Source organism: Molothrus ater, chromosome 1 (assembly GCF_012460135.2).
Source record: "Molothrus ater isolate BHLD 08-10-18 breed brown headed cowbird chromosome 1, BPBGC_Mater_1.1, whole genome shotgun sequence".
NCBI lineage: Eukaryota > Metazoa > Chordata > Aves > Passeriformes > Icteridae > Molothrus > Molothrus ater.
The window spans coordinates 1,027,339-1,042,368 of NC_050478.2; the positions used below are offsets into that span (position 1 = coordinate 1,027,339).

General features: G+C 52.8%; 1 protein-coding gene across 3 annotated transcripts; it reads right to left on the reverse strand.

Moving 5' to 3' along the window:
* Window positions 1-1,272: 1,272 nt before the first annotated feature.
* ZNF282 (zinc finger protein 282) lies at window positions 1,273-14,327 on the reverse strand. Of its 3 annotated transcripts, none has more exons than XM_036379217.2 (10): window positions 13,497-14,327; window positions 12,896-13,025; window positions 12,561-12,662; window positions 12,049-12,144; window positions 11,670-11,789; window positions 8,286-8,399; window positions 7,095-7,187; window positions 6,347-6,460; window positions 6,075-6,185; window positions 1,273-4,491 (listed from the first exon to the last, which is right to left on the reverse strand). In XM_036379217.2, the coding sequence occupies exons 1-10, from the start codon at window positions 13,812-13,814 to the stop codon at window positions 3,518-3,520; spliced, it is 2,172 nt and encodes a 723-aa protein (XP_036235110.1). In that variant the 5' UTR covers window positions 13,815-14,327; the 3' UTR covers window positions 1,273-3,517. The 3 variants fall into 3 exon arrangements, with proteins under 3 accessions (XP_036235110.1, XP_036235108.1, XP_036235109.1); XM_036379215.2 differs by having other exon boundaries at window positions 6,347-6,463; XM_036379216.2 differs by having other exon boundaries at window positions 6,347-6,463; window positions 11,670-11,786; window positions 13,497-14,326.
* Window positions 14,328-15,030: the final 703 nt, after the last annotated feature.

Consider the following 15,030-nt stretch of genomic DNA (forward strand, 5'->3'; position numbering starts at 1 on the left):
AGCTGGGAAGGAGGATGTTTAACCAGCAGTGCCGTGTCCCGCTCCAAGGGGAGGGAAGTTCCTCAGGTGTGGAGCTGCCCCGGGTCCAAAGGGAACGACAGAGGATCCCGAAAGAACTACGAAGTTTGATTAGTAAATGATACACTTGGCATGGAAATTGCCATGAGTTAGCACCTGATCTTCTATTAGTAAATTAAAAAGGAAGGAGGGGCGAGGGGAGAGGTGAGGGAACATCACCAGTCCTGGTTCCAGCGCCGATCCGGGTGTGCAGGGTCCCGAGGATGCTGTGGGGACACCTCCTTATGGGTAAATTTTCCCCGCCCCAGCATCAGGTTTCCCACTTCCCATGCAAATGAGAGAGTGTGCGCAATCCCGCTGCTGGACCGTTCTGGAATTGGGTCGGGGGGCTTTGAGGGGCTGTGGTGATCTCGATGCTCCTCTGCAGATCTCCCTGCTCGCTTCCCCTCTGGCCTTGTCCCCTATTTGTCGTGTCTCCGCGTCCCCAGGGGGAGTTGAACAGCACCGGCCAATCTGCCGTGCCCTCCTCTCCAACCACATCCTGTTCTATCCCGCTCCTTATCAGCGTTTAGGGCACAGCCTTAACTCCTTGGAGCCTTAGCTGCTACAAGTGCACAGATTAGAACGGGATGGAAACTCGGGGTGATCCCGAGAACCGAGGTAAGGTCATTCCTTACCTCCTCCAACACCCCCCGAACCTCCTGGAGCTCGGGAAATGGCTCATGAAAAGCGATCCCGTTCCATCTGAGCCAGGTTCATTTGCAAGAGCATCCCGGGCGCTGAGGAGGGAAACAATCCGGAGCCAGGGCACGGGAACTGCCCGAGCTTTGCATAACAAAGGGCACAGTGAGGGACACAGCAGGAGCCGGTCATCCCACATTTTCTGTTTAGGTGGTGAGGTGAGAAAAGCCCGGAGAGGGGGTGGAATTCCTTTGTTTGGGTCCCAGCATGGAGGCACCACCCTGAGCTGTTACCCTGCCGTTGTATCAAGGTTAAATTATTGCAAGGATCCAGCTGACCGAGGCTCTGCAATGGGAAATCTGGGATGGAGTCTGTGAGGAAAGCTGTGTGAGTGTGCTGTGGCATCAAACAGGGACCCACGGGCTCACAGGAGCTGGCTCAGGTACTGCCCAGCTGTGACTCACAGTGGCTCCTGGATGGGCATGCAGGGAAATTTCCTTAATAGCCACACATCCAGCAAGTGGAATCTTATCCATGCAGCCAGAATAATGGCCTGGATATTCACATTTCAGCTGGTTTTGCCAACAATTAATAAAAAATTTTAATAGACACGAGAGCACAATATCCAGTATTAACATAGCAGCATGCTGGAGTAGCACCCGGAGGACAAAGAGTTAAAATCCCTGGAGCAAATCCCCCTGTGCCAAACTGCTCAGGGTAATTTATGGCTGCTGGGTGAGAAGCAGGAATCTGCCAACCTTAACCCCAAAAGAATTCCAGAGGCTACAGGGCACAGACTCTACAAAGCACCTGCACTCCTTGATTTAGAATTAAAGTACCACAATGGCAAATTCCAGCCATGGCAGGAATGGGAATTTCTGGAGCTGCAGCTAAGCTGGCCCCAGTAAGAGCTGTGGGTTCCAACACCGTGTGGGCAGTGCCTTGGGGTGCACCATCCCGGGCACCAAGGAGTTAAAGTGCTGCTGTGTCCCAGACCTGGGTAACAAGGGACAAACTGGAATAAGACATGGCTGCAGAGGGGGACCCTCTGAAATTTTCAGCCCCTCTGATTTTTCCAGTTTTGGGCTTGTCTTCCTCCTTTTCTTCCTTAACTCTTTCTGCAGTTGCTCAGTTTTCACTGACAGCAATAATTCAGCTCTTTCCCCCCCCTCTCATTTCCTCTCTGGGGACTTATTTCTCTCTACCACGCTTTTTCCTACCTAAATTCTCAAATAATTCTATTTCCCTGCATTCTGCTGAAGCAAGAAGAGTCTCAGGCTGGTCATTTTTCAGGCCCTGGTTTATCACTTTGGATTCTGTAGAAGGCCAGGAGATAAAGGGCTGTGTCTCAGCTGTGGAGCCAGCCAAGGACTGTTGTGTGAGACACTGAATGGGGAAGGACTGGATGTGGCTGGAAAAGGGGGGCACACGGAGCAGGGACAGCTCTTTTTTGGGACAAACACCCTTATTCTGGCTCCTGGAGATAAGCACAGCATGCACAGCACAGGCATGGAGTGTCCAACAAAGGCTGAATCAATCAGGGGGATCAAACCCACCAGAGACCCCCTGATCCATTTCTAAGAGATTCAGAGGGATGGGCTGTGTCTGCTGACTTGTTTGCATCAAAAGTGAAAAAAGTAGCCCCAGGGTGTGGCTGTAAAAGGGTGATCCAGGGCTGACAGGGCACGTCTGGGATCCTGAACACAGCTGGATTGATGCTGGAGCCAGGACTGGTGATATCCTTCCCTTTATCTCTCTGATCTCCCTCTCTCTTTCCTCTTTTCTTTTACCTTTTTATTTCTCTTCCGACCAGAAGGGCAAAAAATTCCCACGCTGAGGGTGGAATTTGCTGTTAGAACTTTGTGAGCTTTTTTGGACCCTTCTGACACCTGTCATTCCTTTTTGACCACGGGCATCTACAAACCTTGAGAGTTTCTTTCCTCCTGGGAGTGGAGCTGGGGGAGGAGGCAGGAGGAGCAGAGCTGCCCTACCTCCACCCAGCCTGGTCTCCAGCAGATCCTGTTATCAGTGCTTGGGACACAGCAGCTCATTAACTCTGTGTTTCCCAGGTTTCTGCAGCATCTCCATGGTCTGCTTTCATAGGATTTGGAAAACTGAATAAAGACAGAAGTCTGTGAACAACGTGGGAAAAGAAATGCAACACAACTTTAAGGCTATGCAGAATTAAAACCATATTCCAGGCTGCCTGGCCATCTTACAACTCCCAGGAAGGATCTCAGCCTTCAGGAATTCTCCCTTGGGGTTTAGCAGCGAGGAGCCCCAGGATTTAAGAGTGGGAACAAGCTGCCTCCCAGGCTCTGCAGCCTTCTTTCTGTTTGCCACAGAAGAAAGAGGCTTCCTCCTACAGCCACAGGGGCAACACTTCCTTTCCCAAAGCACCTCACCCAAGTGTGTGTTTCCTGACACCGTTTCACTCGTTAGTGGACAATTAATACCTTTAACTCACTTGCTCCCAGCCCAGTCCAAGGACTCCAGATTCCTGGGATAACATTTTGGATACATTTTGGATAATTTCTCTCTATTCAGACAACTCTTCTTTGTAACTCACATCACAAATTGTCCCATGTCAATGTGGTTTCTCTCCCACACGGACTCACAGCCAGCAGTACCTCCAAACTCCAGCTCCCCAAATCCACAGGCACTGGTGAATGCTGTCTAACACAAAATAACCTCCAGTTAGCTCCCTTTTCGGGAGAGGTTCGGGATGGCTGCACCACAGCCTCCTCCTGCCATCAGGGTCTGCCACAGAGCTGGGGGTGCTGCCCTGGAGGATGCACCAAGGGCTGTGGGGGATGTCCTAAATGGAATGCATCACAGAGCCCCTGATGTTCCCGCAGGGCCAGCTGACCAGTGGCACGTGGGTGTCCTGCATGTGACCTTCCTGATGCTTCAGCAGGCTCCTCTTGAGCACAAATCTCTTGCTGCAGAGGGGACACTGGAAAAGCCTCTCTCCCGTGTGCCGGCGCTGGTGGTTCAGGAGGTAATCCTTCCTCCTGTAGGTTTTGTCACACTTGGAGCACTTGTAGGGCCTCTCTCCCGTGTGACTCGTCTGGTGCCTCACGAGCCACGAATGGCACACAAAGTTTTTCCCACAGTCGCTGCAAATGTAGGATTTGCCTCGGCCCTGGCTCTGCTGCTGGGCAGGGCTGCCCCGGGCCAGGGGCGGCTCCCAGCAGGGGCTGGATCCCGAGGTGTCCGTGGGGAAGCTCTCCTCGTTTTCAGCAGCCTCCTCTGTGCCCAGGCTGTCCTGCTCACGGGGCCTGCCTGTGCCTGGGGGAGTCTCTCCACACTCAGAGTGGGGCCCTGGCCCCTCACAGGAGGTGGGAGCAGCTCCAGGGCCCATTCCCTTCTCTCCAAGGCTCATTCCTTTCTCTCCTGGGCCCATTCCCTTCTCTCCCAGGCCTATTCCCATCTCTCCTGGGTGTGGGTGCAGCAGAGGGAACATCCTCTCATATGTGGAGCCTGGAAATATGTCCCCTTCTCCCTGCAGTGCCTGCTGAGGCTGGTCCTGCTGTGGGCAGCTTCTCTCACACTTGTACATACAGGGCCTCTTTTCCTGAGCACTAAAGAAATCATACTGAGCATCACCTCCAAGGCTGTTCCCATTCCCTGTGGTGGTTGTTTCCATCATTTCTGAATTCCACTGACTGTCCCATGTCACTCCATGGCTGGGATCTTTGGGAAACACCTCTCCCGGTCTTCCTGGTACCTCTAAGTCACAGGTCTTGCTCTCCAAGGAATTTGCTGGATGGTCCCTCCTCAAATTTTCATCTGAAACAGAGATTTCAGAGATTTTTAATTCAGGAATCCCCTTAGGAATGTCCCTCCCAGCCCCAAGCCACATCTTTAATACTAAGGGAGGAACAAAGTACTAGCATCCACTGAAACAAAAGTTCCAGGAAAATAGAAGGACTTTTTTTCAACTGTATTTTTTCAAATCTACATAAAAAATGACTGCTGCAGTCTCAGATTCAGCCTCTCAGCCAGATAACAGAGCAGACACTGTCCCACCTCAGGGTTCCCAGCTGCTCTCCAGACACTCTCTTGAGCATCTCGAGGAGCAGAGTCCAAGCAGGGCCCTGAGTTAGCTCAGCAAGTCACAGAACTATGGGATCCCCTGAGCTGGGAGACACCCACAAGGATGGAGTCCAATCTCTGGCCATGCATGGAAACCCCAACAATCCCACTCCATGCCTGACAGCACTGTCCAAATGCTCCCTGAGCTCTGGCAGCCTTGGGCCATGCCCATTTCCTGGGGAGCCTGTTCAGTGCCCAACCACCCTCTGGGGAAGAACCTTTTCCTGATATCCAACTTAAACCTCCCCTCCTGAGCTTATCAGAAGCACTCTCTGCTCCCAGGAACTTGTGCTGTCTAACAAGCACCTGTTTTTTGGTGAACAGCCTCAGAACCCATTTGTCTTGCCTGAATAACAACCCAAGTGGAGTAACATTTTTGTTATGGAACTTTCAAAGAAAGCCATTGACTTGAATTGCAGCCAGGATGGAAAATCCCTGATTAAAGCCCACCCTCCTGCAACCCTATAAACTGCAGTCCAAACTGAGACCCACTGAGCTCCCAATTCCCAGAAAATAAAGGAATGTGTGTCCCAAACACTGATAACTGGATGGCCACGGAGCCATGAGAAAGAACAAGATGTGGCTGGAGAAGGGGGTGCCATGTGGAGATAAGGCAGCAATTTCTGGGACAAACACCCTTGTTTGTAGCTCCTGGAGACAAGCACAACACAGAGCAAAGGCAGGAATGAGGTCAAGAAGTGGGAATGGATTACAGGGATAGGGATCAAGACCACCAAAAATCCCCAAAGCCTCCAAACCATTTCCAGAAATGCCTGGAAGAACTGACAGCATGAGAAGTGAGAAACTTGTCCTCAGGGCAGGGAATCCTGGCCATAAAAAGGACTGAGGGTGCCCTCCCTCCCCTCATCCACACAAAGAAATCAAACACAGTGGCCCCAGGATGCCCCCAACCCTGGGGACACCACTGGTGACTGGCCAGTTGATGTCACTCCCTTGCCCAGCACTGTGGGCCCAGCCCTGAGCCAGGTTTTTATCCAGATAAAAGCAGCACAAACTTGATCCATGCAGCTCTGGGCTTGCCTCAACACAAGCCCAAGCCAGTGCCTCTGGCAGCTTTTGGCTGGCTCAAGAGGGAAGGAGCCTCTTCAGCTGACAGAACCCAAAATTTTTGCGACCAAATATTAACCAGCAGACTGAGGTTTGTCCCAGTTCTCTCATGGTTAACATTGCAAGGTTGTGACATTTCACACAGTATTAAAAAATACTCTAAACTGGATTTACTGTCCCCAAAGTCCCAGCTGAAATCCATTACTTACCTGTATTTGGATCTGCAGAGATTTCCTCTTTCTGCAAGTCCTGTTGTTCAGAGCAGGGTGGCTCCTCTTGTTTAATCCACGATGAAACACCCCTTGCATAAGTCTGAAATCCTGTTCATTGGGGAGAATTTACACAACTGAGAAACACCAGGGGAAGACACAAAGCCTGGATAATTTGGGAATGCACAACAGTAACAAAGCAGCAGGGAAAGCACAACAGGAAGAGCCATCAAGGGGCAATTCCTGCAGTGGAGTTTTTGGCAGATCCTCACCTGTGGCAGGATCTCTCTGGAGGTGCTCACCCTCTGTGCCTGGCAGCTCCCTGGCATCCACCTCGCTGCCTTTCCTGGTCTGACTGGATGCCTCAGGCTCATAAAATCCTCGCTCTGCTGAGGGAGGAAGTCCAGAAGTGTATCATACCTGCCTAAACTCCGGATAAGGCTGAAAACCTGCCCTGGTCTGGGCTTTCTTTGGAGGTTGTTACCCCAAACCAAGCTCCTCTAAGCCCAGTTTCTTAAGGAAACCTTTGGAAAGGTCTAAAAATCCCAGCTGGCTACAAACACAAGGAGCCAAGTACAGTTCTAGTGGAGCCAACAGGCAGCACCACTACCTTTGAAAAGAGGAAAATCTGCAAAGCAGAGCAGCTGATTTGCAAAACAAAGAGGTTCCAAGTGAGAGGGCAAAGAACAGGGCCCTGGGCTCTGCAGCCTTTCAGAGGAGTCTGTGGGCTCCTCCTTACCCAGGAGAACCCCAGAAGGGAAGGGAGGAAGGAAAAAGCAACCTGAAGGAATTTAGGGAGAGCCACACTTGTATAAAAACCAACCATGCAGCAACAAACTCCAAAGTGTCTGTGAGAAGGGAAAGGGGCAACACCAGCCCTCACCTGGGGGATCTGCTGACAAGTCTGCTCAGAACTTCTTAAAGATTTGGAATACATGAGCAGAGGTGGGGAATTTATTCACACAACCTGGAATTTAATCCCTCTGTTTCATTTTCCCTCTGAGGTATGCAGTTACTCACCTGGGCAGGGCTCTCCGTGAGGTTCTGCAGCCTCCTCCTTCCGATCTGCAGTGCACAACTCTTCCTCTTGCTTAATCTGGATTATGCTGTCCTCTGTTAACAAGAACCACTGTTATTTTAACACCATACAAAATTAATTCCAACTGTCAGCCCAGCCCAGGCAGATCTGCTCTGTTCTAGCTCACATTCCAGAGAAAACCTCGCTCCAGTTCTAGTTCCTGCTGACCAAGGCCTCTTGAACAGACCTGAAATGTTGGTTACAAAACCCTCAGCAGATTTTTGAGCCTGAGAAACGCACAAAATCTTCATACAAGTGGAAACACGTTCTCCAGGGCCCCAGGAGAGGCCAGAGCCACTTGAATTCTTGTCCTTGAGTTTCTTTCTCTCTTGGTGCTGCCAGAGTTCTGTTGTTTCCTTTTCAATGCTTCTCAGTCACACACCACTTCTCACCCATCAGAGAAACACTCATGAGAACAGAGTTCTTAAAGAAATTCATTCAAGTAATGAGAAAAGAAAAAAGAAAACAAAAGTCTGTAGAGTAAATAAAGAAAAGCAGATGGGCCAGTGCTCTGCACCTTTACAGTGCAGACCTGGCCAAGGGTCTGGAGGATTTCCCAGGAGAGGGAAAAGAAGGGAGTGATGGAAGGTCCTGGAAAGGCTGGTGGGCATGGAATGCCTGACAGCAGCAGCTGGAAGACCAAACTCAGCACAGCAAGTGCCTTGGAGAGATGCTGGTCATAGAATTGTGGAATTGTTGAGGTTGGGAGCCCTTTAAGGTCATCGAGTCCAACCATTCCCACACCACTGCCAAGGCCACCACTGACCATGTCCCCAGGTGCCACATCCACAGGGATTTTAAATCCCTCCAGCAATGGGGACTCCACCACTGCCCTGGGCAGCTGTGCCAGGGCTGGACAGACTTTTTGGGGAAGGAATTTTCCCAATATCCACTCTGAGTCTCCCCTAGCCCAGCCTGAGGCCGTTCCCTCTCCTCCTGTCCCTGTTCCCTGAGAGCAGAGCCCGACCCCCCCGGCTGTCCCCTCCTGTCAGGAGCTGTGCAGAGCCACAAGGTCCCCCCTGAGCCCCCTTTTCTCCAGGCCAAAACACCACCCACACCTCAGATGTCCCCAGATCCTGGCAGGTGCTCAGTGTCCCACATCCCTCTCCCACCATTGCCCTGACACCACTCACCGGAGCCGGTCTCTGTGGGATTCCCTCTCACATCCCGGTCCTGGCAGCTCCTGGCCCCTGGCCGGTTCCCGCCCTCCGCCGGGGCCTGGGCCCTGTGTCCAGTGGCGTCCGGCCCTGTGGGGAATGGCGGCTGAGGGGCGGCCGGGGGCACCATGGGGCTCCTTTGTCACTGCCGGGACCCCAGGCCACCCTTACTGCATCTTGTCCACAGCACTCCATGAGGGAACAGGGCTCCCCTCAGAGCTGTGAGGGATTGGGGTTCACCTGGAGCCATGAGGGAACAGGGCCCCCCTCAGAGCTGTGAGGGATTGGGGTTTCACCTGAGCCATGAGGGAACAGGATCCTCCTCAGAGCCGTGAGGGATTGGGGTTCACCTGGAGCCATGAGGGAACAGGATCCCCCCTAGAGCTGTGAGAGATTGGGGTTCACCTGGAGCCATGAGGGAACAGGATCCTGCTCAGAGCCGTGAGGGATTGGGGTTCACCCGGAGCCATGAGGGAACAGGGCTCCCCTCAGAGCTGTGAGGGATTGGGGTTCACCTGGAGCCATGAGGGAACAGGGCTCCCCTCAGAGCCGTGAGGGATTGGGGTTCACCTGGAGCCATGAGGGAACAGGATCCTCCCTCAGAGCCGTGAGGGATTGGGGTTCACCCGGAGCCATGAGGGAACAGGATCCCCCCTAGAGCTGTGAGAGATTGGGGTTCACCTGGAGCCATGAGGGAACAGGATCCTGCTCAGAGCCGTGAGGGATTGGGGTTCACCTGGAGCCATGAGGGAACAGGATCCCCCTCAGAGCTGTGAGGGATTGGGGTTCAGCCCAGAGCCATGAGGGAACAGGGCCCCCCTCAGAGCCATGAGGGATTGGGGTTCAGCCCAGAGCCATGAGGGATTGGGGTCAACCTGGAGCTATGAGAGAACAGGATCCTCCTCAGATCTGTGAGGCATTGGGGTCCACCCAGAGCCATAAGGGGACAGGATCTTCAGAGACATGAGGGATTAGGGTCTACCCAGAGCCATAAGGGGACAGGATCCTCCCTCAGAGCTGTGAGAGATTGGGGTTCCACCCAGAGCCATGAGGGGTCAGGGTCCCACTTAGAGCTGTGAGAGATCAGGGTCCCATCTGAGCTGTGAGGGGCTTGGGGATCCTCTCAGAGCTATGAAGGATTGAGGATCCTCTCAGAGCCATGAGGGAACAGGGTCTCCTCACAGCACTGAAGTGTCCCTTTCTGTGTCACTTCACATTTTGTCTAGAATTCAGGATTCCATTTTGCAATTCAAACAACACAAATCCCAAAATAGCTCAGAGAATTGCTACAAATACATGTATTTGTCTCTGAAATTCAGGAGAGCTGGGCTGGAACAGAGAAACTGTGACTGACTGTAAAATATTGCATCACCTCTGATATCAAAGGCAGCTTCAAAAAGTTATGAAACATGGAGCATGTAAAATACAGAAACAGCCCAGAAAGGGCACCTCAGGTTGTTTGCAGAATAATCCAGGAGTGCTGCTGAGATGATCCCAAACAGAACTCAGGATATTCTGGTCACAAGGGAATCACAAATGTCCTTCCACTGCTTCAAAGGGCCACCACTTTCCCTCTTTATCCCAGAATACGTCCTGCTCTTATGGAATCCTGGAATGGTTTGGGTGGGACCTTAAAGCTCATCCAGTGCCACTCCCTGCCACGGGCAGGGACACCTTCTACTATCCCAGGCCGCTCCAAACCCTGTCCAACTTTTCCTTGAACACTTCCAGGGATCCAGGGGCGGCCACAGCTTCTCTGGGCACCCTGTGCCAGGGCCTGCCCACCCTCAGCCAGGAATTCCTTCCCAGTAACCCACCTAACGCAGCCCTCTGCCAGCAGGAAGCCTTTGCCTCAATATTATCCTGCAATTTAGGGCACTAAGAGTATTTTAAAAAATAAAGACATAAAATGTTTTAATCCAAGTTCTAACTGGACCAAAACACAGAGTGTAATTTTCCCTCTTTCTGTACTAAACCAAAATTTTAGGGAGAGTTCTAAACTCATTTGTTCCTGAGTGAGATCTGACCGAGCAGATTGTGACTGGAAGTTGGTTTCTGTCTCCAACAATTAAATCCACAGGAGATGAAATGCAGCAGGAACCCCAACAGCTCCATTGTCATGACACCAGTGAGTCAAGAGGTTTGATATCTCCATGACATTTTTATGTGAGGTGAACTGTTGATTTCATGGATTTCCTCGGGAGGGAAAAACTCCATTCAAATCATCTGACAGTCCACAGAACCCATGGATTCTTGGATAAGAGCAAGCTAAAAATGCTCTTCACAACTGAGCATTTTGACTGAAACCCCAAATTTTATGCTGAACCAGAAAGCATAAACTTTTCCATGGAAAACTGATTTCTGTGTGACCTAAATAATAATGAGGTCATTATTATTTAGGTGTTTTGATTTGTTAGTTCTGTTTATTTTCAAGTTTTTTCTTCTCCACCCTCCATATTTGGGTCTAAATTTCTCTGTAAATGTCAATATTCTACCACTCTTGTGACAGCACTCACAGGGACTCTGGAGGGCAACAACCCCCCTGAACTCCTGTTCCAGAACAAACAGCTGCTGTCAAAACACAAGTGACATGCACCAAGAAATAAAAAAACTGCAAAAACTCAAAACAAAACACAAACTAAATATTTTTTCTCTTCCTGGACTCAACCCATCACAACCACAACACTGAAAATGTTTTGCTGGCTGCAGCATTGACGTGACTTGGGTGAGAATTGTATTGTGAGCTTATTTACACCCTATTTTTAGACATTTTTACACTTCAGGCCTGTTTGGATCTTGGATACACACGTGGAAAACCATTCTCCTGCTCAGGTTCCACCACAGTATTGAAAAACAATTAAAAACAATTGAACACCAGGGTTTGTTTTTTTTTTTTTTTTGATTTGAGGTCAACTTCTGTCTGTCTATCAATAAGGTACAAAACTACAAACTACCATTTACAGCAAGTAAAATGATGTGAAAAAAAAAAAAAGATAGAAAGAAAGCATTTAGAACTTCACAGGCTTTATGTTGTTTTTATTAAGAATCAAATCTTTACTGCTGCAAATTTAATCAGCATTTTTCAAATAGACAGAAACAAGCTCCCTGCCCTGAATTGTTCTCAACTTAATGATTCCTCATATTCTGAGGGATCCATTCCAGGTGTGCCAGAATCCTCACCTGCAGTGCCTCATCCTCCCAGCTCTTTCACCTTCCCAAAAATAAATCTCTCCCCAAGTTTCCTGCTCACTCCCCACCTCAGCACGGCTCCTGCTCTCTCCCAGTGCCTCCCGTCAGCCCCCACATCCCAGCACACTGTCCCACAGCAGGAATGTCAGGGATTCCCACATCCAAACTCACCCACACCAAGCTCAGAGCACTCCACACCCTCCATGGCTCCCTGCTCCTTTGCATGTGGCTCTTCCTCCTCTTCCTGCTTCACGGTGACAGCAAAGCTCCGCTCTGGAATGCTGCTGTCTGCTGAGGAAAAGAGGAAACTGCTTTACTGGGAAAGAGGAGACTCCTTTAGTGGCTATCACAGCCCCACTGGACTCCCCCCTTGCTGCCCCAGAAGTTTGTGCCCACTCACCCACCCTGCTGCCACACACAGCCTCTCCAGCACCTTCCATTCCTGCTCCTGGGAGCTCTGCTCTGCCCTGCAGGGAAGTGGTTCCCCCTGCTCCCCCAGTTCCAGAGGGTTCTCCACACCCTCGAGCCCAGGCCCTTCCACAACACTCACCATGGCCAGGTTCAGCCAGCCCTGCTCTTCCCTCCTGGTTTTCCTGTGCTTCTCTGCTGTCCCAGCTGCTCACATTGAGTTCAAACAGCAGAGCCTCTGCCAATGCCAGAAATCATGGAATCAGATCACAGAACCCCAGAAGGGTCTGGGTTAAACTTGTTCCACCCTCTGCCATGGACAGGGACACCTTCCACTATCCCAGATTGCTCCAAGCCCTGTCCAACCTGGCCTTGGACACTTCCAGGGATCCAGGGGCAGCCACAGGGCAATCTGTGCCAGGGCCTCACCATCCTCATAGCCAAGAATTTCTTCCTGACTTGTAATCCTAAAAATCAAACCTGTTATACTTTTTATCACCCTCTGTTACTCCCCCTGAACCTGCTCCTTTTGAGATCCAAGAAGTTCCCTCCAAGCAAACCAGGACCACCACCTTGTGCCAGCCTCTGTGTGGTGACAGCACCACACGACCCTCACCCTCAGGATTAAAGCTTTAATTCATCCCTGGCCTGCACCTGGTTCTGCCGGGATATCTCCAGGAGCTGTCTCCTCCTCCCTGCAGGGTGCTTCTCCTCCCTGGAGCCGGGACAGGAGGGCAGGTTCGGAGATGACATCGTCTGACAAGGAACAGGGAAAGGAATGAATGTTTCTGTGCTGCATCCACAGGGAGGAACACACCCAGCAGCGCTCCCCAAACCAGCTCCAGCAGCTACAACACACGTCTGGGCAGCACAGAGAGTCCTCAAACACAGGCAGTGGTCTCTCTGTGTTCCCACAAATCTGCTTCCCACGTCTGGGAGAGATTCCCTGACCAGAAAGTGCTGATAACTGACGCAACAGCAACACTCACCCAGCAGGACCAGGGCTTCTCTCTTCCCTGTCAGCACCTTTCCATACAGCTCCCTCTGCCACTCCTCCAGGTTCTCCCACTCCTGAGTGGAAAAGCCGGTGGCATCGTTTTCCAACGCCACAGCCGGGGCCTGCAATCCCAAAAGTGACACTCAGCACCGCTCCTGGAACACAGAGAATTCTACTCCCTACTTATCCCTGCTGCCAGGTGTCAGGGAAAGAAAATTCCTGCCTTGGGGCATCCTCTGGACACTGAGAGTAACACTTTGGATCTTTGCTAAACTTCGGGAGATGAACTGTGTATTATTCCACGATATTCTTACTTCCCCCTGGAGCCTGATCCCACTGGGGACCTCAGAGTGGGGAAGAACTTCCCGCTGTGGGTAAAAAAGTGACAGCCCATCCTTTTGTAGGGAAAACCCAGCTGAATCTAACAATACACAGGAGAATCACTTCCTGCTTCGTGCCTTGGCATGACAGGCGACAGAAGAAATCTTGGCAGAGATCGTGGAATGATATCCATGGCAGAAGGTTGAGGTGAGGAGCAGAGGAACCTCTGTGCTGTCCCTGTCCCCCAGGCCCCTTAAAGACCCATCCGATACCTTGGGGGCCTCCAGCCCGGGGGGCAGCCGCAGGATCCAGAGATTCCTGTTCTTCAGCAGGTTCTCCATGTTCTCCAGGCGCTTCTGGAGCCGCCCGTACTCCTGGACGAGGGTGCCCAGCGCCGCGCACTTGCTCTCCAGCTGGTTCCCGAACTCCCCGACCATTTTCTCGCAGTCCAGGTGCTTCTTCTCGCTGTTGCCGGCGCGGTGTTCCAGGCTGAAGAGGCGGGACGCGTGTGCGGCCACGCTGCGCTCCAGCGCCTGCACGGCCGCCACCACGGTCCACAGCGAGATGGTGCTGCCGCCCGCCAGCTCCATCCCCGCACCGAGAGCGGCGGAGCGCAGGGACCGGCTGCGGCACCGGGGCTGCCGAAGGCACACAGCGGGCCAGGAGAGCCTCGCTTCGGCTGCCGCACACCGGGGCCGGCCCGCTCCTTCCCGTGCCTCCCGCAGCGGAGCTGGAGCTCTCCGCTCGCACCGGCCCTTGCCAGCCGCCGCTCCTGCCCTGCCCCGCCACCGCCTTTCCCTCCCTTGCCGCCAAGAAGCGCCGCTTCCTCTTCCTCCTCCGCTTCCGCCGCCGCCACAGCGGCCCCCGCCGGCCGGCAGCCCCCGCAGTGATTGACAGCTGTCAGTCACCGGGAAGGAGCTGATGCTGATCGGAATGGCAGGAAACCCCCCCGGGGTTCCACCGCAGCGGCGTTCCCCGCAGGACACAGATTCCCAGAATTCCTGAACGGAAGGGACCACAGTGGGTCACTGGTGGCACCTCCCTGCTCCAGCAGGGAGCACAGGGCTCAGGATTACATCCTGACAGGTCTGGAATATCCCCGGTGAGGGAGATCCCACAGCCTCTCTGGTCTCTGCTCAGGGCTGGGCACTGCTCAGGGCAGAAGTTCTGTCTCCTGTGCCGGGAGAATTCCTGGGATCAGTCCCTGCCCGTGGCTCTGGTGGCATTGCTGGGCCCCCCGCAGCAGAGCCTGGCCCTGCTCCGACCCTCCCTGCACCCAGGGACACCCAGGGACACCCAGGGCTGAGGGCCCCTCTCAGCTGGGCTCCTCTCCAGGCTGAGCAGCCCCAGCTCCCTCAGCCTTTCCTGGGCACCGAGATGCTCCAGGCCCTTGCTCAGCTCCAGGAGCTCCTGTCCCTGCTGTGCTGAGGATCCAGTGCTGGACACAGCACCCAGAGGTGCCTCCAGGGCTGGGCACAGGGGCAGGATTCCTCCCTGAACTGCTGGGAATGCTCTTCCCAATGCACCCCAGGATCCCATTGGCCTCTTTTCCCCAGAACACTCTGTTGGCTCAGGGACAGCTCATTGTCACCCTGGACCCCCAGTTCCTTCCTTCCCCACGGAGCTGCTCCGGCAGGTCACCCCCAGCCTGTGCAGGTACCTGGGGTTGTTCCTCCCCAGCTGCAGCACCTGCACTTGCCCTTGTTGTATTCCAGACATTTCCTCTGTGCTCATGTGTCCAACCTGCCGAGGTCCCTCGGAAGGGCCACAGAGCCCTCGGGGTGCTCAGCCACTCCTCCAGCTTTG

Coding starts and splice junctions, on each gene's coding strand:
- ZNF282 (XM_036379215.2), bottom strand. CDS start 13,814: ATGGAGCTGGCGGGCGGCAGCACCATCTCGCTGTGGACCGTGGTGGCG. Junction 6,464..7,094: donor TCACGGAGAGCCCTGCCCAG/GTGAGTAACTGC, acceptor TTCCTCCCTCAG/CAGAGCGAGGATTTTATGAG. Junction 6,186..6,346: donor CCAGAGAGATCCTGCCACAG/GTGAGGATCTGC, acceptor CCCAATGAACAG/GATTTCAGACTTATGCAAGG.